The 25,875-nt window shown below is 38.3% G+C and overlaps 1 protein-coding gene across 5 annotated transcripts; it reads right to left on the reverse strand.

Annotated features, from left to right (window-relative positions):
- Window positions 1–1,151: 1,151 nt before the first annotated feature.
- On the reverse strand, window positions 1,152–24,432 carry PTGR2 (prostaglandin reductase 2). 5 transcript variants are annotated; one of them, XM_049611418.1, is made up of 10 exons: window positions 24,340–24,432; window positions 21,161–21,244; window positions 18,484–18,602; window positions 10,860–11,051; window positions 8,228–8,398; window positions 7,274–7,483; window positions 5,763–5,884; window positions 4,641–4,728; window positions 3,235–3,274; window positions 1,152–2,318 (listed from the first exon to the last, which is right to left on the reverse strand). In XM_049611418.1, the coding sequence occupies exons 2-10, from the start codon at window positions 21,195–21,197 to the stop codon at window positions 2,242–2,244; spliced, it is 1,056 nt and encodes a 351-aa protein (XP_049467375.1). In that variant the 5' UTR covers window positions 21,198–21,244; window positions 24,340–24,432; the 3' UTR covers window positions 1,152–2,241. The 5 variants fall into 5 exon arrangements, with proteins under 5 accessions (XP_049467375.1, XP_049467376.1, XP_049467378.1 ...); XM_049611419.1 differs by lacking the exon at window positions 24,340–24,432 and adding an exon at window positions 24,055–24,310; XM_049611421.1 differs by lacking the exon at window positions 8,228–8,398.
- Window positions 24,433–25,875: the final 1,443 nt, after the last annotated feature.

Here is a 25,875-nt window from a genome sequence, read left to right on the forward strand (position 1 = left end):
GGCCCCGTGGTCTACGAAACCCGAGAAATGGGGTCAGTTCGTGCCAGCCGTGACGTCACTGCTTCCTTGCAGCAACAGAAGGGGTAGTTTTTCCTGTCAGCTGAGATCAGAACTAGTTAGAACGGAGGCAAGCGAGGAAGAGAGCCCTAAACATTTATCAGTGAAGAGGATCTCAAAGCTTCACTGACTGAGAAGCGAACTTGCAGAATCAGATTCTGCATTGCATACGGGACGGGGTAAGAATTGAGACTCAGGTGTATAACTTTTTTTGTAATATGAATTCTCCAGAGTCTGCGTTCCCTATATTGGGATAGAAAGAGCTCTCGGATATCTACACCGCGGACTAGAACACTTGAGTTCCAGGCTGGATGCCACCACGTGTTAGAGCTTAATGGGGTTGACAGACTTTCAAATTATTAATTTTTGAATACTTGCTGTGTGCCAAAGGACGAGGAACTCAAGATCGTGGCAGTGGGAATTAAAGGAGTTCTCTAAGAAGGGTATTCTCAAGGTTAAACACAAGCCTTGATTTCATAACAGGTATCTGAACGGGTGAGAGAGTAGTAGTTTGGGTGCACAAACTATGGTGATTTAAAAACAAAGTAGAAACATGTAAGAGAAAGGTAATTCCACTTTAGATAAACAGAGTTTATCCCAGATGTCAAAAGGATGTTTTACTTGGAGGTCCCCAGCTCAAGTAAAAGGTCAGAAATAGAGGTGTAGATTTGGGAGTTATCAACATACAGACCTTTCTGGAGATGAAACGGTCCAGGAAAGGTATATAAAGCAAGAAAGAGAACACTGAGGTCAACTGGAGTGATTGATTACTAACAAAATTTCAATCCACTTTCTACAAATGTTATAGACAAAAGTATATTGCAGGGTGTAAACAGGTGACCATAAACCAGCACAACACTTAGAAAAATATCCTCGATTTTATTGTTGCAAATGGTTGATTAAATTAATGAAACAAACCCTCTTATTTAGAGGTTCATTAATAGATCTTGAAACTCGTGTTCAGAACCGTTTGTTAATTTGTTCAGTCAGTCCTGTCATTTTAAGTCCTGTCATTTGCTAAAACTGTCTTTGTTGTCTTAATCTTTCTAATCACCTAAAACTTCAAGTGATGTTCATATCTATTTGCCCTCGGAATCTTTACACTATGTGACAGTGTGTGCCTGCTAACCTAAAACAAACTTGCTTTCGTCAATATATGAGTTTTTAGACTATACAGTAAATTATTTAGCAAAACACAAATAGATCATCCTCTAGTAAACTACTGTCTCCATCGACCTAACTGACCTCAGTTATTTCACAAAGCCTCTGCTCTGTATCCTAAAAACTGCTCCACAAGCTCTGGATTCCCCCAAAACCCCTACACACACTCTGCCATCTCCATCTCCACATGAAAAGGCCATACCAATTCTATTCTTACACCAAATTACAGTTCAAGAGTTATGTAAAGCATTTCCAGGTCAACGTATATTTACAATGTGTCTTCTCAAGCATTCTATATATATTTCTTTTAATTTGAGAGAAAGAGAGGGAGAGAGAGAATCCCAAACAGGCTCCACGCTGTCAGCACACGATGCTGACACAGGGCTAGATCTTAGGAACCGTGAGATCGTGACCTGGGCCAAAATCAAGAGTCATATGCTTAATCGACTGAGCTACCCAGGCACCCCTCAAGCATTCTATTTTAAGTGAAAGTTATTAACTGTAAAAATCTGTTTATTTTGTATGATCTGCTAAAGAGTTACATCAAATCTCTATGGGTTTCAGACTGTCTAATCAAAACATCATATGTAATATTGGTAAAGGAAAGAAAAATATGTCATGTTGACTTCAGTCTATTATTGTAAATACTCATGTTGGATACAGAGAACATATATGATATTGAAGATAAAGGAAAAAATGTTATCCAACCAGAAAATATTACCTATGATCACATTCAAATTAAAAGCTATCTGTACTCGGGGCACCTGGCTGGCTCAGTCAGTTAAGCATCCAACTTCAGCTCAGGTCCTGATCTCATGGCTTGTGGGTTTGAGCCCTGCGTTGATTCTGTGTCCCCCTCTCTCTCTGCCCCTCCCCACTCACACTCTGTCTCTATCTCTCAAAAATCAACATTAAAAAAAAGCTATCTGTAGTCTAAGATTTTTTTTTATGAAATATCTTAAAAATCTTTGAGTAAAATGGAAAGAAATCTGTGTATTTCCTTGATGAAGATGCTTATACATATTACAAAGAGGTTTCTTCTGAAATGCAAACTATCTGCTTTCCGATGTTACCTCCTGTCATCATGGACTGGAATGCAACTAGAAAGAAAACAAACAAACTAGGTTATATGAAAACCTAAATGTCACTATCATACATGTTTATCAGTAGGTCGAACACATGCAATTAATTTGAATAATTTCTTCAATTATTTTAATATTAACTATAGAAGGAAATTTTCATGAAGAGAACCTCAAGTGAAATATTGGCAAAACCACTAAACTAACTCAATTTACATCTTAAAAATGTGTTTTTACCCAAACTAGAAATGTTTAATTGGTATCTACCTCAGTGTTCACTGTTTATAGAATCTGAAGACTAGAAGCAAATAAGTATGTGGATAAAATGCCAGCACAATTTTTCAGTTACTATTAAAAATAATAGAAATCTAACCATAAAGTTTTACTAAGTAAAATATGCATGTTATGCCAGGAAAATGAGTAAAATTTGTTTAGTAAACATATTGACCAAATGTATTAAATATTTTTTCCTAAAAAGGTAAAAAAAAAAAAAAAACAAAAACAGTTTGATATAATCTCTTTCATTTTAAACAGACAAAAGAATGTTGAAATCTGTGTATTAGGGAAAAAAAAAACCTAAATATTGAAAATCTGTTTAATAGAATCTTATGATGTCTTAGAACGATTCAATCTGAAAAAGTTACCTAGAAGGTATCACTTTTGTGATACTTGTATTTTTTTTTCATAACTTGTTTCAAAACCAAAGAAATACTTATTTGATGACTTGAAATGTGAAAACAATACTTTCTTAAATACCATTAAGCTGAACTTTAATGGAGTTTGATTAAGATATTTAAGTAAACCTGCAGGATGGGTTTACAGGAAAGAAATAAATGATTTAAAAAGAAAAAAAAACGAGGGAAGTAGAAGTAAAGGAAAAAAGGGAATATTTGTGCTTAGCTCATGCATATGATAAATAAACCTACACTCATCTTACCTCCCATGTTTTCCAATCCATTTACCACAGTCTGTTTAATCTGTAAGTCAAAATAACCAAATATAGTATTCTTTAGACTTCATCATGTCTATTTAAAGTTGACCATTTGAACAACACGGGTTTGAACTGTGCAGGTCCATTTATACACAGATTTTTTTTTCAATAAATAAGTACTGTAAATGTATTTTCTGTTCCTTGTAACTTAATAACATTTTTTTCTTTAGCTTACTTTATTGTAAGAATACAGTATAAATTACATATAACATACAAAATATGTGTTAGTCAACTGTTTATGTTATCAGTAAGGCTTGTGGTCAATAGTAGGCTACTTGTAGTTTTGGGGGAGTCAAAAGATACATGGGGATTTTCAACTGCATGGAGGGTGTCAATGCCCTTAACCCCTGAGGTGTTCAAGGTCAACTGTAATATTCTCCATGTTGGCAAAGGGCAGTAATACTATTTAGCACTTTCTGTCTAAAAATAGATTTCTTCATCTCATGGACATAGCACAGAAGTTTCCTATTGAAAGATTTTTAAAAATAAAATCTTCTTAAAAAAATAAAAAAATAAAATCCTCTTTTCCCATTGTCTAATCTTCAATTAGCAACATCACAAGCTATCCCCTCTTTTCAGAAAACAAAGTATATAAACATAAGCACATGCACATGTAACTTTGCCTGTCATTTGCAAGTTTCAAGAACATCCCAGGTCAGTGTCTCTAGACCCCAGATGAATAACTCCTGATTTTCAGCCAGCAACCAAGAAATATATCAGGCTATCAGGGAGGGCAGGAAAGAAGTATAGTGGTGGTGAGATAGGGGTACGGGGAGGTGCTTAAAAGATTTTGAGGAAGCACAGCTTCTAGGGACACCCGGCTGGCTCTGCTGGTTAAGCTACCAACTTTGTCTCAGATCATTATCTCGTGGTTTGTGAGTTTGAGCCCTGCATCAGGCTCTCTGCTGTCAGCATGGACCCTGCTTTGGATCTTCTGTCCCCCTCTCTCTCTCCTCTCTCTCTCTCTCTCTCTGTCAAAGTAAATAATAAACTTTAAAGAAAAGAAAAGAAAGAAAAAAAGCACAGCTTCTAACACATAGTAGCATTCCATAAATATTTGTTAAATTAATGAATATTAAAATTTGAAAAAAAACACCTTTTTATCTTGTATTATAATCTAAGAAAAGTAAAGGTTAATAAAATTTTAGATAAAGCGACTGACAGTAGAGGGTTTCTCAATTAGGAAGTTATACTCACCTGAGAGTAAACTTAATTTACAATATTCAGTGCAATTTTGTAGGAATTCCTATTACAAAGCTAATATGTTCACTATAATAAATTCAAATAACACAAAAGTATATCAATTATGTCAATATCAATGATATTGATAAAAGAATAGAGGCAAGTTCTACCTTTAGCTTTCCTTCTTTAAACCACTGACTCAGCTGTAGAATGCCAGACTCAAATTTGTCCTTATAGTTTAACACCAGAAATCTTTCTCTGTAGTGGGGAAGAAAAGGATAATGATCAGAGACTATGGAGGGTGAAAGAGCTCAAAATCAAATCATTCCAGAACTCTAATATTTGTTAGTCTTTCAAACATTAGGACTTAATCACACAGAATCAGGCCAGATACAGTTTTAGGTGTAGTTACATGTGTAAGTGTAGCGGGCTTCTATTGTTTGTGGTCTGGCTAGCATTAAAACCCTGTTTGGTAATTAGCACTGTGATTTTACTTTGTGGGTAATATCCTTTCCCCACTCTCCTGTGACCAAAGCTAGGCCAGTCGGAGCCAGTATCAGCTTTGATAAAACTGAGAGGAAGAGAGCTTTCTCTTTTTGCTTGGGTTGCTAACTTGGTAACATGTAAGACTAGAGATAACAGTCATCCTCTTGATCTGCTGCAAGAGAAGAGCTTGCAAAGGAACAGAGCCAACCCAAAAGAAAGCACAGCCCAAAGGTAGAGAAAAACTTGGTGATGCCACTATGCAAACCTTATGTCCAGCCAATACTAATACCGGACTGCTCAGAAACGTGAGCCAATAAATTACCTTTGCACTTACGCCAATGTGAGTTAAGTTTCTATCACTTGGGGAAAAAAAGACTTGCAAAAGATTGATAGAACCGATATGTTTTTTAGAAAATTTTTTGCCAGGGGGCGCCTGGGTGGCTCAGTCAGTTAAACGTCCTACTTCAGCTCAGGTCATGACTTTGCAGTCTGTGGGTTTGAGCCCCGTGAAGGGCTCTGTACTGACAGCTCGGAGCCTGGAGCCTGCTTCTGATTCTGTGTCTCCCTCTCTGTCTACCCCTCCCCTGCTCATGTTCTGTCTCTGTCTCTCAAAAATAAATGTGAAAAAAAAAAAAAAGTTTTTGCCAGGGCTCTGGTTAACAAAAACCTAAATACTGAAAAAAATGTCCATTTTCAAGTTTTACTTAATAAGGAAGAATTATATATGAAAAACACTACCATTTCATATACATCTATGATCTTTAAACTCATGAATCTGGTAGTAAGGGGAAAAGGGTGGTCCATACCTTGTGATGTTTCTTTCTTTTTGGATTGCTTCTACAGCAGGGGGTAGTGGAGGAGGATAAGGCACATCTTTGTTGTACTGAGAAATCTGACCACACAGGATGATATGGCTGTTCTGATTCATCTGTTCAGGAAAAATTGATGATTATACCCTAAGATACATGCCTTTCCTATGTTTACTGATTTTATGGCTGCCTCAGCAAAAGCCTCCTTGACTACTGTAATTTAATCCTTTGGTGCCAATTAATTGATTTTGCTTTGAAGATTTACTCCTTATATGTATTTAAGAGTTTTAATTAGCCAGGAAACAAGTCCCTTCCAAAGGAACAGAGGTAATTGAGAGTTTGGTAATGCACAAAAGAATTACACCGGTATCATCATTGTTGTTGCTACTGTTAGTAGCAGCAGTAAAGTATTTCCTTGCATTTAAATAATTTAACCTTCGGTGCCTGGCTCAGTGGGTTAAGCGTCCAACTTCAGCTCCGGTCATGATCTCGCGGTCCGTGAGTTCGAGCCCCACGTCATGCTCTGTACTGAGAGCTCAGAGCCTGGAGCCTGCTTCTGATTCTGTGTCTCCCACTCTTTCTGCCCCTCCCCAATTCTTGCTCTGTCTCCCTCACTCTCAAAAATGAATAAATGTTAAGAGAATTTTTAAATAATTTAACCTCAACTGCAATATGTGTGTGCGTGTGTGTGTGTGTGTGTGTGTGTGTGTGTACATAGTAAAGGACAATGCCGTGTTAATAGCTAATGTTGATATTTTATAACATTGTCAATAAAAATATATAAATAACTGGGGCGCCTGGGTGGCTCAGTCGGTTGAGTGGCCGACTTCGGCTCAGGTCATGATCTCGCGGTCCGTGAGTTCGAGCCCCGCGTCGGGCCCTGTGCTGACAGCTCAGAGCCTGGAGCCTGCTTCAGATTCTGTGTCTCCCTCTCTCTGACCCTCCCCCGTTCATGCTCTGTCTCCCTCTGTCTCAAAAATAAATAAACGTTAAAAAAAAAATGTAAATAACTATAATCTATGAAAATCATTTCCCTACCCAAAGTCAGAGGCCATGGCTGTGAGTGAGTTAGTTGATGAGGAATTAGGGTCAAAACTTCACCACTGGAACAATACAACTGTAATTTTTTTGTTAAGATTTTATCTTTAAGTAATCTCTAACACCCAACGTGGGTCTAGAACTCACAATCCCAAAATCAAGAATCCCATGCCCGACCAACCAAGCCAGCTAGGCACACCTCCCTACAACTGTAATTTTTGATAAAAATAAATTGCAGGTGAAAAATACAATACTGCTATCAAAGAACTGAAATTGATGCTCATATGCAAATCTGCAAGCAAACGGAAGTAGTTGTCAGCAAGCTCTTCTGCATCACTAAATTACAATACTGATCATTAACATTATTTCTCACAATAAACCCTACAATTCTATAGGTTTTTTTCGGTATCAGGTAAAAAGCACAGCAAATAAAATGTAGCATTCAAATTTGTAACAAATTGGCAAACAACCTGACTTATCACTGTATCACTGATGTCACCACCAACATTGTCAAAGTAAACATCCACTCCAGCTGGACAAAATTCACGGAGCTGTTCTGCCACATTCCCCTTTTTATAATTAATTGCAGCATCAAAGCCCAGTTCTGAGGTCAGAAGGTGGCACTTCTCCTGTGTTCCACAAATTCCCACCACTCTGGAACAGCCCATCAAATGGCCAATCTAGGGGGGAGATTTTAAAAAAGTAAACAACTTTCCGTTGCTACATTTAAGTGTAAAAATGTGAGTATACAAGATATCACGAGTATATGAGAGTGTTCATCACAGTTTAGGTTAGATTACAGGACTTTGGCTAAAAGTTATTTGAAACCAAAAGAATTAAGACCAGATATAATGCCACTGCTAAAAAACAAATTAAGATTGACTAAAATTAGACTTAGTCTGAATGTTAAAATCTCACAATTTAAAGCTGATTTCATAAAAGAAGTAGACTCAAAACATCACTAACTTGCAATTCAAGATTTCTCAGGCCTATGATAAAATATTTTGTTTCAATAAAGACTTTTAGTCATGAAACAATATACTTTAAAATTCTATTATAATCTTTACTGTATTTCTAGAACCCAGTAAGTGCTCTCTTATTTGAAGATTCCTTTTAAAAATATGAGTTTGTCTTTTAATTCATGTCATGGAATTCCAGATAGGTACTCTATGGGTTTCTTCCTTATATTGATTAGAGCAATGCTCTAGCATTTACCATGTCTATTTCTGGTTAACAGAGAACAAGATACAAAAATCTACATTTTCCATATCATTATGAAGAGAGTCTAGGCAGGTAATAACATCATTCCTACCAGAAATATATAAAATAATATTATACATTTGTTCAATTTTATATTTTAAATTATATACATGTATCCAGAAATTCAAGTTTTTAGAAAATCAAATAGTTCTCAGAAAGTTTACCTGCCCAGCCAAGGATCCACAAGCACCAGCAGCCCCACTAACAACCATTGTCTGATTAGATCCAGCAGTTATATGACCTTTCTCCTGTATCCCAATCAAGGAAGTCAAACCAGGCATACCTATAGCTCCAAGAAAGTATGAAAGGTGTCCATTCACAAGTTGTGGGTCTACCTAAAATAAAATATCTAACTTTAAAAAATAATACTAGAAATTCCTATTTTAAATCAACAAGGCAGAGAAAAACCTGTTATGGATTGAGTTGTGTTCCCCCAGATTCTGATGTTGAGACCTACCCCTTAATATAACTATATTTGGACACAGGGCCTTTAAGGAGATAATCATGGTTAAATGAGGTCATCAGGGAGGGGCCCTAATCCAACAGAACTTGCATCCTTAGGAGAAAAGGAAGAGACACCAGAGGTCTTTCTCCACACGTACACAGAAGAAAGGCTAATGCCCTGTGAGGACACAGCAAAAAGGCAGCCAACTACAAGTCAGGAAGAAAGACTTCACTACAAACCAAATTTTCCATCACCTAGATCTCAGACTGTGAGAAAATAAATTTCTGTCATTTAAGCCCCCAGTCTATGGTATTTTGTAATGGCATTCCAAGCAGATTTTAATAAACAACCTGATATGGTTTCTAGAACAGTGAACCGTTCTTCAGTCTAGTGAAAATTCTATAATTTACTTGTACAAAGTAAAAAACAAATAAGTATTACTTCTCTTTATAGTAAAAAACAAAAACTTTAAAGAATTCTACATGAAAGACACTTATCATTCTTTCTTATCAATGCTGCCAAGTATATTTAAAAAAAGAAAGAAAGAAACACTTAAGGGGAAAACACTAGGCAAAGTAGGAAGGTTTTAAAACCTCTGAGCAATTCCAAGGGGACTGGGTGGCTCAGTCAGTTGGGCATCTGGCTCTTGATTTCAGCTTACATCATGATCTCATGGTTCATGAGATAGAGCCCCTGCTTTGGGCTCTGGGTTGTCAGTGCTTGGATCCTACTTGGGATTCTCTTGCTCACTCTCTCAAAAATACGTAAAGAAGTTTTTTCAAAGAAAGAAGATTCACCACATTAACTTGATTTGTAGTTAAACTTCCATAAACAAAATGGCAGTTTGTATTCAGCAGTCTTAAATGGCTGTCAGATCTAGTGTGTACATAAAGGCAATCAAGGTATTAAAGTCAACAATACTTAGGTCTACAGTACACAAAAATATATCATGTAGGTAATATTTATTAGTAAGTCCAATATAGAAACTTTGGGAGACAGGTTTGTGTTTAGCAAATATCCTTTCTCCATCCCTTCTGAATTCCTTTTCATTTCTAATAACTGTGCCGAAAGCATTTTGAAGCTCTCCCCAGCTGCCCCATTTCCCTCCATAGCAAAATGACAGGGAAAAACCAGAACCTGCTGAATATTTCTTCCTGCTAAGAAGTTTCTTGTTAAATATATTTTACTGGTATCATTAAGTTGAAAATTATTGTATAACATCTCCCACATATCGTTTGTATTTTAACAGTCACCTTTAACTGATTATAAGAATTCATAATAACAGGGCTGCCCAGGTGGCTCAGATGGCTAGGTATTCAAGTCTTGATTTCAGTTCAGGTCATGATCTCATGCATGGTTCATGAGATCTCTCTCCTCACCCCCCTCGCACCCTCTCTCTCTCTCTCAAAATAAATAAACTTAAAAAAAAAAAAAAGAATTTCTAATAATAAAAAATACTAAAATTTTATAAAGCTTTTTAGAAAGCGTTAGTCATATTTATCATAGCATTTAATTTCTACATTCAGTTGTGAAAGAGCTACTATTTTCATCTTGCACATGAGGAAACTAAGGTTCAGAGACATAAAATAACTTCCCTGATGACATAAATTGGGTTGCATTACATGAAGCTGCCAGGTTTTATAGGTCAATACAGACAAGTATTGGTAATTTCACATAATCCAACTAACAACAGACACTGAACTCAGGACTTTTGATACAAAATGGAATTTTAAGCACAAACCAAATGAGTTTAAGTCAAATGGCAATTTCATAGGAAACTTTAAAGCATACAACTATAAGAGAACTTCTGGCTCCCTTGGTATAAATTATTTTTTGATGCTTACAATTCAGGTTTTATTTTATATATGTAAAATTCAAGAAATAAATTAAATATGAAAAACAACACTATTCACTAATAATCTAAGAACTGTCATATAGTTACGGCCAACAGTGGAAAAGAAACAAAGGTTTTCCACATTTTAGCAGCCATCTAAAAGAAAATGTATGCTTTTATTTTTTTTTCCCTGATAACCCACTGAACCGAATGCCAAATGCACAATGATTTATAGGGAGGGGAAGACCCAGATAGTAGAACCTTGGATTGTGAGTAACTTGTTCTGCGAGTGTTCCGCAAGACAAGTAAACATTTCTAAAAAATTTTATTTGACTTGATAAATGAGTGATGTCTTGCAACAGGAGTACTACATGATGTCAAATGTCACACGATCACAACTAAGCCAACGATTCTTGAAATTCCCTTTGATATACGAGTGCTATGGATTACAAGCCTGTTTCTGGAACGAATTATGCTCGCAAACCAAGGTTTTACCGTACTGTATATTAGACATCACCTTCTCAAGGCTGCTTCCATTCAGAATAACCTTGGTTTGCCAGGGCCAATAGAAAGAAGTCACAAAATCGCCTTTAGTAAAATGTACGTGTTTGCTTTCTTCTACAATCCCAATACCTCCACCATCAACCACTTGAGACAGCTGCCAAGGTGTTATATAATCACTGCCAGTGTCTTCATTCATTCTGCAACGCTAAAAAAAGAAAATGTTGATGAGGATAATTCTGCCTGATAATACTGGCCAGTTTGTTAATTTATCGGGTGACTAAAAGAAAGGTATATAGTCAGTAATGTTAAGTAAAGTGTTAAATTAAATTTATCTTAATTTCTATCTTCTTTTCAGTTATTCTTTATCTTTTAAAAAAAAAATGTATCCCCTCTCTAACAAGTAAAGAAGTATAATTAGAGGGGCGCCTGGGTGGCTTAGTCCATTAAGAATCTGACTTTAGCTCAGGTCATGATCTTGCAGTCCATGGGTTTGAGCCCCACATCAGGCTCTGTGCTGACAGCTCAGAGCCTGGAGCCTGCTTCAGATTCTGCCCCTCTCTCTCTCTCTCTCTCTCTCTCTCTCTCTCTCTGTCCTTCCCCTGCTTGCACTCTCTCTCTCTCTCTCTCTCTCAAAAAAGAAATAAACATCAAAATTTATTTTATTATTTTTAATTTTTTTTAACGATTATTCATTTTTGAGAGACAGAGTGTGAGTGGGGGAGGGGCAGAGAGAGACAGAGGCACAGAATCCAAAGCAGGCTCCAGGCTCCAAGTTGTCAGTACAGCCCGATGCAGGGCTTGAACTCACTGACCACGAGATCATGACCTGAGATGAAGTTGGACGCTTAACCAACTGAGCCACCCAGGTGTCCCCGCCCCCAAAATTTTTTAAAATAAATTTAAAAAATAAGTACAATTAGAAAGGACTTTAAGTATGGTCTAATATCAGATTGTGGTAATGGTTAAACAACTTTGTAAACAGACTAAAAACCGGTGAATTGTACACTTTATTTTTTGAAAATGTATTTATTTAGTAATCTCTACATCCAAACTGGGGCTCAAACTCATGGCCCTGAGATCGGGAGTTATATGCTCTTTTTGGGGCACCTGTGTGGCTCAGTCGGTTAAGTGTCCAGAGCCTCTGTCAGCACAGAGCCCACTTAAGATCCTCTGTCTCCCTCTCTTTCTGCCCCTCCCCCACTCGTGAGTGTGTACGTGCACACACACACTCACTCTCTCTCTCAAACATTTAAAAAAAAAAAAACAGTCACATGCTCTTCCAACTGAGCCAGCCAGGCACCCCTGAATTGTATAGTTTAAATGTATAAATTGTATGATACGTGATAATATTCCAACAAAGCTGTTAAAATGTTTAAACAAATTTAATATTACATTATGCTAGCAAAAATAATGTGTCAATGGTTTCAATGGATTGTGGCGCATTAGCTACACTTAACATGTTGCTATTATAAAACTGTCCAATTTTTATAGAAAGCAAACTACCAACATATAGACTGTAATATTATTCACTTATTTTGGCCTAGCAATTCTGCTTCCCCAATGGAAATAACCCAAAAGAAATGAAACAATTTTTTACACAGTTGTTCATCACAGCTTCAGGCCAAGCCCTACATCATACCCCATAACTTTGGGTGGATGTTCTCCTTCTACTACAAAGGCAAAATGTCACAGTGGCACCACACCCTTCCATGGGACTAGAGCTAAAGATTTCTCTGGGAAGTAATCAAGGCTCTCTTCCTCTCTGTGGCTCACTCTTGCCCACTTATGAAAGCCAAGACGTAGAGGCCTACAGTGTGATCCAGGAGATAGAAAAGATAGAAGGCTACTTGACTATGTGGGTTCAGTTCACCAGGGTAAATGACCAAACAGGGAATTGAGGGAGAAGCTTCTATGAGAATATACTAACTACACTTCTGCTAGTGTGCCCCTCCAAGTATTCTTGGAAAGCAAGTGCAGCAGCCACTGAATACTGCCGGACCAAGGACCTGACTCTTAAATAAGGCTAACAGAGAAAGTACAAACAGTAATTCTCTATAGGTAAGCAAATGATGTCAACACAATCGAATGTTATATAACCACCAAAATAATATTTGGACTCGTTTATCATATGAAAATACACATAAAGTCACTTAAATATAAAATAAAAATAGTATATATACATTAAATATAACCATGGAAAATACTGTGTAAAGATGGGGATTAAAATGAATTATGAATTTGGATACGTTCTTTTTTTTTTTTTTTTAAGAACAATGTCTAGTAAAAGGAACCAAAATTATTTTCTTCTCTCCTTCCTTTAATTAATACTTAATAAACGCCATGCCAGTCACTAGAAATACAGTGACAAATAAGACCTCTGTCTTCATAAGTTTACTTTTTATTAGGGAAGACAGACATCTAAGAACTACACAGATCATTCTTCATTACAACCGGAAGAAATCCTGAAGATCAAGGTACATTTTTGAGAAAATATAACAGAGAAGACGAGTCTGAGGGTGGAAGGCGACTTATCAAAGCAAATCTTTTTAATGCAGGCTTTAAGAGAGTAATAGGGATTGGGCAGGTAACAGGAAAGGAGCGGGAGGGAGACAGAGGGACAACACGTATAAAGGCTTGTTTTAATTGTACTCAGGATTTTGTTGTAGTCAGGTATGGAAGAACAACAGACACAGAGACACCCACCTTGAAAGAAGAGTTTAAAGTGCCTGGGTGGCTCAGTTGGTTAAGCATCTGACTTCGGTCACGATGCTCAGGTCATGATCTCATGGTTCATGAGTTAGAGCCCCGCTTCGGGTGAGCTCGAGCCCTGCATTGGGTGAGCCCCACTTCCCCCACTCTCTCTCCCTCCTCCTCTCTCTCTCTCTCTGCCCCTTGTGGGATTCTCTTTCTCTCTCTGCTCCTCACTCATTTGCACCCTCTCTCTCAAAAAATAAAAATAAAAAACAAAAAGACAAGTATTACAAAAAAGAAGAAGAGTTTATTACTTACAAGTCCCAAGAGGAGGAGCACACCATACCACACAGGGCCACAGGGGGAAGCACCAGAGTTAGTCAGGAAGAAAAAACAGCAACAGGAGAGCATGGCCCAGAGTCTTTATTATGGTTTCAGGGGGAAGAAATGGACAAGACAGGGTAGGGAAATTTGAGTAAGTTTAGGAGGAGACAGCTTGAATAATTTCAGTGGGATCTGGCTTAGAGGGGTGGTCCCTAGTTGTCTGGTACCAGGCCCTGGGGTGATTTGGGGCAGGGAAAATCACCTGTGTGAGTTAGATGAAGGAGGCAGTTTGGTGTGTTCCAGGCAAGTTGTTTGTTACCTCTAAAATATGCTGGGAGGAGCTGGCTCTCCAGGATTAGGAAAGCTCCTAAGATATGAAAGCATTAAAAAATACAGCAAAGGAAAAACATGATCGATATAAGGTTTGAGCAAAAAAGGCACCGGTGTGTTACACAAGAAAGAGGCCCAGTGAGGCCAGCATCCAAGAGGAAGAAGTAAAGTAGGGTATAGTAAGGCTGGGCAGGCAAACAGCGACCAGACTATGTAGCATCTTAGACCATGCCCAAAATGTTAGTCTTTATCTCAAGACTAAAAGAAAGCCATTAGACATAAAGGTGACGTGATTAGTTGTTATTATACAACTACCATTTCTGGCTGCAGTGTGGAAGACAGTCTAAGGGGGCGAAGAGTGTTTGCAAGGATACTCCATTAGGAGAAAAAGAAACAATGATGACTCAGACTGAATACACGTCCTTGAAGTTTACTGAGAAATGGACTGAACTGAGATGTACTTAGGAAGGAGGATCCACAGGACCTGAGACTGACATACAGAATGAACACAGAGAACGAAGAGACAGTCTCAAGAAAAACTCAGTGCTTTGTAGCATGAAATGAGTGGACAGAGGAGCTATATACTCCCCTGGAGGAAAAAGAGGTTTTTTGTTGTTATTTTGAAGTTGGGGGTGTTTAGGGGCGCCTGGGTGACTCAGTCAGTTGAGCGTTCGACTTCGGCTCAGGTCACGATCTCGCGGTCCGTGAGTTCGAGCCCCGCGTCGGGCTCTGAGCTGACGGCTCAGAGCCTGGAGCCTGCTTCAGATTCTGTGTCTCCCTCTCTCTCTGCCCCTCCCCCGTTCATGCTCTGTCTCTCTGTCCCAAAAATAAATAAACGTTAAAAAAAAAAAAATTTGAAGTTGGGGGTGTTTAGAAGTGAAGATCATGAATCCAGTTCATGTCATAATCTTAATTGTTTCATCATCTCTCCACCCCTAAAATCCTTGGGTCATGAATTTATCTCACTATAAGTCTCTCAGAGGGAATTCTGCTGAACAGGAAGTTTGTTCCAACTTAGAGAATTCTGTGAAAAACACATCCTTTCTGCTTGTTTTCAACTATTCCTTTTTGACTGTTCTGTTTCATTTTTAAAACCCTTCTACCCCTGAACCTTGGCTTTATTTTGGTAAATTGTGTTCTCTTAATTTACTTTGTATTTATTATCCTGGGCTTAAATGATAGGCTTTACATTTTGTTCATCAGGGCATATGTAATCCTTAGATGCCCTGAGCTATGTCTTATTTATACATTGAAGTGTTGAAGTCTTAAGAACTCCACACCAATCATCATCAAGAATTGACCCTGAATACTAAATAGTGCACTGCCATTTTTCTCCTGAATTGGGGGTAATTATTCTCCTCATGTGATTTGCTCAGCACAGTCTAGAGTATTGAGGCTGATAGCCTGACTGAGCTTGTCTTGGCTTCCACTGAAAGGTGGAGCATCTTTAGATCTATGGGAAATCAATGCCCTAATTTATCCCTCGGTATCTATTTGTCTTTTGTCTCTTTAGAATATTCTAGACCAGTCACCACTTCATTCCCCTAGCCCATAAAGAAAAATTTCTTGCTACCCTGGGAAGAATTTTGAATGAAGTCGTCAAACTGTTTTCCGTGGTAAGCATAATCAACTATGACTGGTGTTACTTGAAGACAGAGCCTGAAATTACACTCCTGGATCAGAGGGAAGAGGAGCCTTCCCAAGGCTACAACTATCCTGGCAGAAAATTGGTATTGCCAATTGGGTCTCCACTGTAAATGAAGCCTGAGAAGAGGTCAGCCAGGATTTTCTCTGTGCCCTACCAGGGCACTCTAAAAGCCAAAAGCAGGAAGCAAGCATATGTACAAGAACAGTAATATATAAAGAGATTCTAAATTGCTTATTTGTCTCTTTGCCCAACTTTTCACAGGCTAATATAGACAAACTTTCTGCATATCAGCCATTATTATCTTTTATTTCTATTGCAAATTTGTCTAAGTTTGCCATTGATCTTTTGATTTTGTACATCCTGTTTTATTGTGTTTTACAAAATACAATGTTTTTAAAAATAGGTCTATTTATCAATCATGTTCTTTCGTATTAGCTGGGTTTGCTGTCATTCTTACAAAGTCTTTCCCCAACATCATTCAATTGTTTACCCATGCTTTTTCTAAAAATTTTTATAGTTTCACTTAAAAATTTTTTTTTATTATCTGTTGGAATTTATTCTGGTGTAGGGGTTGAGCTAAGAATGTAATTTTTGCCCCAAAGTACATAGTCAACTAACTGATCTAACCCAGTTGGATTGAATAAGCTATCCTGATTTTCTTTTAACTTTTTATTTTACATAAATAAAGACTCAAAGAAAGCTGTAAAACTAGTACAAAGAACAGAAATTAATGAAATAGACAACAGGAAAACAATACAGAAAATCAACAAAACCAAAAGTTGGTCCTTCGAAAAATTAACAAAATTGACATAGTGTTAGCTAAACTGACCAAGAGAAAAATAAACAAGACTTAAATTACTAAAATCAGGAATAAAAGAAAGGGCATTACTACCTATCTTTCAGAAATAAAAAAAGATTACAAGGAAATACTAAGAACCGATGGCAATAGATTACACAACTTAGATGAAATGGGCAAATTCCCAGAAAAACACAAACTACAAAAGCCAACTCAAAAAGGAATAGAAAAGCCTAGTAGACCTACAACAAATAAAGACATTGAACTAGTCATTTAAAAACTCTCCAAAAAGAAAAACCCAGGCCAGATAGCTTTGAATTCTACCAATCTTTGAAAGAAGAATACCAATTTTTCACAAACTTTTCCAAAAACAGAAGAGGAGGGAACATTTCCCAACCCATTCTGAGGCCCAGAGTACCCTGGTACCAAAATCAGGCAAACACATCACAAGGAAACAAGAGACCATGAATATAGTCTCACAGTTTTATGGATGCAAAAAACCTCAAGAAAATGGTAGCAAACTAAATCCAACAACGTATCAAAGGAAACACACCAGGACCAAGAATGCAAGACGGATTTAACATCTGAAAATTAATTAATATAACAAACCATAAATAGATTAAAAAACAAAAACCACATGATCATCTCAATAGAAGCAGAAAATGCACATGACAAAATCTAAAACCGCTTCTGGGGGGAGGGAATAATGGGGATTTTATTATTTAAAGGGCAGAGTTTCTGTTTAGGATGATGAAAAAGTACTGGATATGGAAAGTGTGTAACAGCTGCACAACACTGAATGCTCTTAATGCCACTGAATTATACACTTAAAAATGGTTAAAATGGCATACTGTTAGATCTATTCTATCACAATAAAAAAAACCCAACACCTCTTTATAATAAATATACTCAACAAATCAGAAACCAAACCAGGAATAAGAGGAAATCTCCTCAACCTGACAAAGGGCATCTACATCCCACATATTTAATGGCAAAAGATTGAATGCTTTCCCCCTAAGATCAAGAACAAGACAAAGATGTTCACTCTCACCGCTTCTATATAACAATGTACTAGAGGTTCGAATCAGGCAGGCAAATAACATAAAAAGCATTCATACAGGAAAAGAAGAAAAAACTATCTCTCTTTTTTTTAATGTTTATTTACTTATTTTGAGAGGCGTGGCGGCGGGGGGTGGGGGGGAGCACGAGCACATGCACGAGCAGGGGAGGGGCACAGAGAAAGGGAGAGGAAGAGAATCCCAAGCAAACTCCACGCGGAACCAGATGTGGGGCTCAAACTCACGACCATGAGATCATGACCTGAGCCACAATCAAGAGCTGGTCGCTTAACCAACTGAGCCACCCCGGTGCCCCCAAATCTATCTGTCTTTATAGAGACTAAGTCCATGTGCCTAAGGGCTTCTCAACTGTAGTCCTTCACAATATCTTTCAATAAATCCTCTTTATCTAAAAATAGCATAAGTGAGTCTGTTCCTTCAAAAAGAAACCAACTAGAATAAAGGTCTTATACAGAGCCTGCCTTGTAAACTAGATCAATCTGAGAGAACTTCCAAGCCTAATTCACTATGTTATTTACAACCGGGAAGTGATCTGGACATTTGAAAGAATCGGATTAACATGTACTACTATGATGAAAACATTTCTTCTACAACATTCCCTCACAACACAAGTGAATAAAAACAAAGGCAACCTGTAATTCCCCGGCTTCAAGATATAATTGCTCAAATATTTATTAATCATGAGGATTGCACAATGAAATTCAGATGCAACATAAAAAATATGAAAATACAATTAATCTTCACCAAGTCACAAAATCCTGATTCTTACCATATAAGGATCCACAGAAAGATAAAGAGTTCTCACTTGTACTTGTCCTTCATTGATATTATTTGGTAAATTTACTTCTTCTATTCGGAAATTTTCTGCCACTGGATTACCATTTTTTCCTAAAATATTAAGGAAAATATAAAATCAAAAAGTCACTTTCTTATGTAATTATTTCTCTTTTTTTAAATGTATGTCCTTGTGATTTTTTTTTTTTTTTACTGTTTATTTATTTTTGAGAGAGAGAAACAGACAGACAGAGCGTGAGTAGGGGAGGGACAGAGAGGGAGACAGAATCCAAAGCAGGCTCCAGGCTCTGCATTCACAGCAGAGAGCCAGATGCAGGGCTCGGACTCACAAGCCATGAGATCATGACGTGAGCAAAGTGTATTTATTATTCTTTAAAAGGTAACTCTAGGATTCAGAGAACTCCCTTTTAATACAGACATGAATAAATCTATATTGTTCTGTAATTTCTCTGTAACTCAGCATAAATTCTTCAAATAGTTTCAGTTGCTCTTTATCTTCTCCAAGCAGTTCCTATAAAATATTGCCATCAACTTCAAAATTCCTTTTTAAAGATTATTACAGGTAAATCACCTCATCTGTTGTAAAATTGTAAGATTTCAAAAAGTAAAAACTCACAGCCATCTTTTTTAATTATGAAAATCAAATTTTACAACATAACAGAAACACATCAGCCAAAATAAATAGTTAAGTAAACATTTCTTCCTCATCTTAAGAAGAAATGGAAACTGGATTGTAATTTTTAAAATTTTTTTACAGAGAAAAAGTACGAGTGGGAAAGGGGCAGAGATAGAGGGAGACAGAGAGAAAATCCCAAGCAGGCCCCGTGATGCCAGCATAGAGCCTGACACAGGGCTCAAACTCACAATATGTGAGATCATGACCTGAGCAAAAATCAAGAGTTGGATGCTTAACTGACTGGGCCACCAGATGCCCTCTCTTTTTTTTTTTTGAGAGAGAGAGAGCGTGTGCAAATGGAGCAGAGGGAGAGAGAAGGATAATCCCAAGCAGCTCCACACTCAGCACTGAGCCTGACTCTGGGCTCGACCCCATGACCCTAGAATCATGACCTGAGCTAAAATCAAGAGTAGGACAATCAACCGACTGAGCCACCCAGGCACCCCATAATTTTTTTTTTTCCAAAATAAAATTTAACTTTATGAGATGACTCCGAATGTACTAGTGTCTTAGGAAAGTTTGATATGGGCCTGTGTCTGTATGTGACAGTGTTACATAGAATGGGACTCAAATGTCCAATTTGCTCATCAAATTTTTTTTGATCAAAGCCATTTCCCAAATCCAATTTTAGACAGGTTATGTAGGAGAGTCAGAAGCTTCACTTTAATGCACCTTCTCTCCAAATGCGATATGCTGAATGATGAAGAGACCCCAGCCCCAGCTTCTCTCATCTCCCATCAGGGTCAGGTGGCAGGCAGGGATTGTCTTGCTGCTAAGTTCTGCAGGAGGGGCTGCGTGCAGGCTGTTATCACTGGGCATCCCAGCTGAGGGCACCAGCATTCAGATAGGCATAGGCAGGCATTTGTGGACAAGGGATGCTGCAAGGTTACGAAAGCAACACCACAGGCGGAGATGGGCTTGAGCTGGAGGGGCCCATGAGGATGAATGTAATTTTTTTAAAAAGTAAAGCCTTGGGGTGCCTGGCTGGCTCAGTTGGTGGAGGATGTGATTCTTGACCTCAGGGTTGTGAGTTCAAGCCCCAGGTTGGGTGTGGAGCCTACTTTAAAATAAAGTCTTGAAAATTAGGAAATTAGAAAATTTGAAATATAGAAAGAAAAATTTGTAAGCAGAAAATGTCATCAAAGTGTATTCTTACTCAGTTATGTTAACATAAGCAAACTTCCTACTGATTGAGTCATCAAATGTCTAAGGTGGAAAAAGAATAAACACTTTAATCTAACATCTCACTTTTCTAAAATGGAAGTCAGAAAAGGTAAGGGGCTGGGGGAAGAATAGGTAAGTGATTTTTCTAAGCCACACAGTAAGTAAACAGTAAAACCAAAGCAACATGGGCCCAAACCTCTCAGGTTATTTTCATACCTAAGTTTCTATGATTCAGGTTAGATGTCAGCACAGACATAGGTCAGTGTTTTTCACATAGAACAGAAAGACAAATTTTAAGAATCAACAATACATACATACTGTAAATAAAAAACAAAAGCCATATATATTTGTACTATAATATTTTTTAAGTTTATTTATTTATTTTGAGAAAGAGAGAGTCCAAGTGGGGGCAGAGAAAGAGGAGGGAGAGGGAGAGAGAGAGACAGAGAATCCCAAGCAGGCTCTACACTGTCAGCACAGACCCCAATGCAGGGCTCGATCTCATGACCGTGAAATCATGACTTGAGCCAAAATCAAGAGTCAAGATGCTTAACCAAATGAGTCACCCAGGTGCCCTGGGTAATATAGCATTTTAAGTGTAATAATTCTAAAATACCTTTTTTCTTCAACAGATAGCCTTGATAAGCGATCACTTAAAAAATTGAATATTATATTATTTAAAGAGTTTCTTCCAATATCTCTACTAGGGTTAATATCTTCCTACCTTAATTTACCACATTAACTATTACTTTTTGTTCCTTCATTTTCACTAATAATTATCAAAGACCAGGTCTTTGATACAAATACATACCAGGTCGGGAATTCAATACCACTCTTTGTATAATCATCACCTTGCTGCACAGTGGTCTCACAAGACTTCTGTATAGAGCAACTCCTATAAACAGAAAAGTTTTTAAATCACAAAGTTTTAAAATAGTCAACAATTAAAAAAAAAGAAAGCACACTTATGATTCCGAACAAGGAAAGGAAAAAACCATCTTTGGGATCCAGAAAAGATGTAGTCTCCTGCCAGAGTTGGCCTCGTAAAGCAAATATGCAAAGAAAGACTAAATCTAGTTACAATTTTTTACTAATAGGAACAAGTTCAAAAGGCTGAGGAAGACGAATGTTTTTGGCTTCATAATTCGGGCACATTCATTTTTATACCGTCCTGATTAAGCCTCCTACTGTGACTTGATTAAAAGAAAACATGATATATTCCTCCAGAGCTAGAAGTTAATCTAGTAGCAAAACAAAAACACTAGCTGTTTGAGATGTAACCAAATGTTCAACAATTCTTTTATTCATTGGTCAAAATGGAAATTACTTTAATAGTTTTACTTATACAAAAGCAAAACATCAGTGGTAGCTGGCTCAGTCAGAAGAGCATGTAACTCTTGACCCTGGGGATGTGAGTTTGAGCTCCACGTTGCGTGGAGGGATTAAAAAAAAAAGAAAGAAAGAAAACTTAAAAAAAAAAAAAAGTAAAACATTAAAAGCATTTTTAAATTCTCACCTTATAGGAAATTCTGAAATACAAAATAGCCAAAGAAGTAAAGGATCAGCTTATTCTGGGTTTACAATTTGAGCTAATGAAAGAAGCAAAATGAAGTTCTGGTGTTGGCACTGTATCTCCTAATCTTCTATTAAGTATCATTATCCCCATTTTACAGATTTTATTTCATGCCATTGACTGTTGAAGAAACATTTGTTGCTAAATTCCTTTGTCTATGGAATGTCCTTTGATTGCTTGCTTCTTCGGGGTGTCATTTACCTCATTCTTCTATCCCCACCCTTCCACCCCACCCCCACCCCCGCCTCCCTATCCTTGACTGGTAGTTAGATCTAGAGATTCGATTTAGACACAGGTTGAATTTTTTTAAGCAAGAATCTTTAAAGATGTTACTGTGTGCATCCTATCTCCTCACATCAAGAAGTCCAAAATGTCTTGTAGGGCTAAACATATTTTTAAAAGGAAATTTTCTACTGAATCACCTTGTGTGTAAATTATGGAAGAATTAAAAAGCAAAATTTTCCATTTGATGCTGGGTCCAAAGATAACTGCCCCAGAGAGGTTATTAACAGCATCATAATTTTCAATCAAAGGAATTGTTCCCAAATAAGTTTCATATTTTGCCCTCTTCTCTGATTACTTTCTATGTGTGCTTTCTCTAAAATATGCACACTGTAGATTTGTCCAAATACTTTTTATCAGCATGAAAAGCACACCATTAAATTTCTCTCCCTCTGTATTAAATTAGAAATTTTTCAACTGTCAAACACTAGATTTAACTAAGGTTAAGATAATTGCACAATATCCCTTGAGAGCACAACAAACAACACATTTAAAGGATAAAGAATTGATTGGGTTACAAAATTAAAATCCTAAAATATGACACACCAAGTTCTAGATCTGAGAGGACAGGCGGTGGTGGTGTTAAATGCATCCCCAGTGAAGGAGTAGGGAGGACACTCAACTCTTTTTTGACTGATGTTAAGCGTACCATATTTGGTTGCTATGATATTAAATGGATTCCCAATTAGTGATAAGTCATATCCCCAAATAACACCAAATCAATGGTCAACTGAAAAATTCACTCCGGTGCTGTTCATAAAGACTGTGTTATCTGAGTATCTACCTTGTAGCCTAGCATGAGAAAAGAGCACTGAACTAAATAGACCAGAGGACGCGTCCTGGTTCTAATCACATGGGATCTTAGGAAAGGCCCTTCTCTCAGCAGGTTCTCTGAATGTTACTAAGTGCCAGGAACGGGGCTAAAGTTTTTATAATCATTGTCTCGAACCCCTTCTACCCAACAACCCTATGAGGATGGTACTGTCATCTGTCCCCATTTTTCTAGATGGAGAAAAGGAAGAGACAGGTTGAAGACCTTGCCCAAAAGAAAGACCAGAACCCACACTCAAACACAACACATAACCATTTCCATAACACGAGCTTCCTAACATGTTTAAAACAAACAAACAAACAACTCTTCCCCATCCTGATCTTGTTCAATTATTCTGCCCAAATGGCTCTGCAGACCCCGGCCTTGTTATAAAAGGTGGAAATCTCTGGGATTTCCTCCACTCTTGCCGGCCTGTCGCTCCCTTTCCTTTGACTCTTCTGGTTTCTTCCTTCCTCTGCCCAAGACTAACAGGTTGGGAGATTCCTGCCTGGCTCTTCCCTTCTCCCACTGGCCTCACCTTCCTCTCTGGCTCCCACTACCAACCACTCACATGGACATTACTAAATATCTGCATCTACAGCCCAAATTTCAAACTGGCTTCCCAGATTGCAGGTGCCAAAGGGACAGGGATTTGTGTCTGTTTGTTCAATGATTCATGTTCACCCTCTGGCACATGGCAGGTGCTCAATAAATATTTATTAAATGAACCTCCCAGATGCACCTTAAGCACAATTACGTGCAAACTTAAGGTTGTTTACACCCAACATTAAAAAACAACAAACAAAAACAAACAAAAGACCTGCCCCCGTTTCTTCTAGAGCATTCTCTAACCTAGTTGTGGTAGGGTCCCCCCTCCCTAAGGAAAAAAAAAAAAAAACCCTCAAGGTAACCTGGCTATGCGCGTAGGTAACCACAACCCTCATGACCTTGTAACACGAGACCACTTAATCAGACAGCATGTTTGTATCTATCACCACATGTGGGAGATTAAAAAAGTAGAAAATATCTAAAAAATTACACCGGGTGGCATTCGGAGCTCAGCTCTTCGGGTACGAGCCCAACTGAGCAGTGCCGGCAGGAATAAAGTTGCTTCCTGTTAAGAAAAGCCGTGGTGTCACGACTCTCTATGCGAGAACCCTGCTACATAGTGACCTAGGCAATAATGCCAGCCTCGTGGCAGCTCCGAGGGGAAGAGTGGAAGTCACCCCGGTTCCTAGATCCTCCCTCACCCGGAAGACCCAACCCAGCCTCGGGCTTGGCTGACCCAGCAGCCCAGGCGCCGGGCCCGTCTCGCGTCACTCACCAGCACGCAGCTCGAGAGGAAACCGCCCGCTTTTCAGAGCTCGCGAACTGCAGGCAGCGAGACCTCTGTCCTCCCAACCCCACCACGCAGGCGCACCGCTAGACCTCTGCCCCACCCCCACCCCCGCCTCCTCCCTGCCTCCTCCCCTCCAGGAGCGGGGTTTTGCAGCTAAAGCGAGATCCTTGGGTTCCCACGTTCCCAGATCCCTGGGTTCTGGGAGAAGTAGGGAAGATGCGGAGTTTTAAACGATCATCACGTGTCTGGGCAAGGTATATTAATCAGTTAAACAGGACTGGTGCTCTATGGCCGCCCATACTGGACCAAAAGAGCAAATCGTTCAGTCTTGACCATTGAGTTCACTTCCAGCAGTCCTTGAAGGAATTTAATTCGTTGTATGGACTTCTCCGTAAGCCTCAGAGTGGAAAATTACTGCGAGGCGGGGCCCATCAAGCCTACCCCTGGTTTTATAGACAAGGATACTGAGGCTCTGAGAGCTGATGTGATTGAACCACCTACTTTTTCGCTGGTTAGGGGTAATGCTGCGGTTAAAACCGCCTCTCCAGAGGCTGGGCTATGACCCCTTCCCTTACGAGGGGCTGCCTTTTCTTTCACACACACACACACACACACACACACACACACACACACAAATCCCAGCTTCCTCAAAGATGGATTACCTAGTGTTGAAAGAGTACTTCAACTGCTTCCTTTTTTGATCTCAAACTTTGTAATTGATTAAATTCTTTCCAACCTATCTCTTAACGCAGGCAAAAAATCCTGCAGGCAAAGCATCCCCTCAAGCAATAGACTGTCCTAAACCAGTAAGACCCTGAGTGACGCCAAGACATGACCCATTTGACCTTCACTGCCTACCTGCACATATCAGCGGCAGTGACCAAACCTGCTTTGTTTGGGACCCCTAGAGCCAGGTGCCCTTGCACTCCTGCCCCCCTGCTACAGTGTGGACTGACTTCTCAATTTCATTAATTATTAATTGCTTTTTGTGTTGAACTGGGTTGAGCAAGTCTTATTCCTAGGACAGCTTGGATCCCTGAGGATTTTAAACCCTAAGAGACCATCCTGAGAATTGCTATTTACATTGTATTCATGTCAGTGCTAATAGCTCAGCATCTATGATGGTATTCGGTAGCTGAATGATGACTGGGGTAGTGAGCAAAGGGGTGAGAATCTTTCAACAGGTTGGAGCTTCTGATAGAGTCATCTCTGAAATTTTTTACTTCTTTGAGAAAGCTTCAGGAAAGGACTAGAAGGATTATACTACCTTGCAAACTCTGTCTAGCAGGAGCTTATCACTTATCAGTCTTGTACAGGTAGATCTTCAATATCATTTTATTTTATTTTATTTTTTAATATAACATTTTATTTTTATAACTTGAACGAACTGATGAAAAAGAAAATGCTCTAACAGATTAAAAGTAATAGCATAAAGTAATGATAGTTTAGAACTTGATCTTAAAAGAAACAGTCTTTCAAAGTAGAAAAGAAACTCTACAGTATTAGTTTTTACTGTCTCGA

Source organism: Panthera uncia (assembly GCF_023721935.1).
Source record: "Panthera uncia isolate 11264 chromosome B3 unlocalized genomic scaffold, Puncia_PCG_1.0 HiC_scaffold_1, whole genome shotgun sequence".
Classification (NCBI taxonomy): domain Eukaryota; kingdom Metazoa; phylum Chordata; class Mammalia; order Carnivora; family Felidae; genus Panthera; species Panthera uncia.

Excerpts from the sequence above, each read along its gene's own strand:
- PTGR2 (XM_049611418.1), bottom strand. The coding sequence starts at position 21,197 with ATGATTATACAAAGAGTGGTATTGAATTCCCGACCTG. Across the intron at positions 18,603-21,160 it reads GGTATTGAATTCCCGACCTG|GAAAAAATGGTAATCCAGTG; the intron begins GTATGTATTTGT and ends TTAATATTTTAG. Across the intron at positions 11,052-18,483 it reads TTTCTGTGGATCCTTATATG|CGTTGCAGAATGAATGAAGA; the intron begins GTAAGAATCAGG and ends TTCTTTTTTTAG.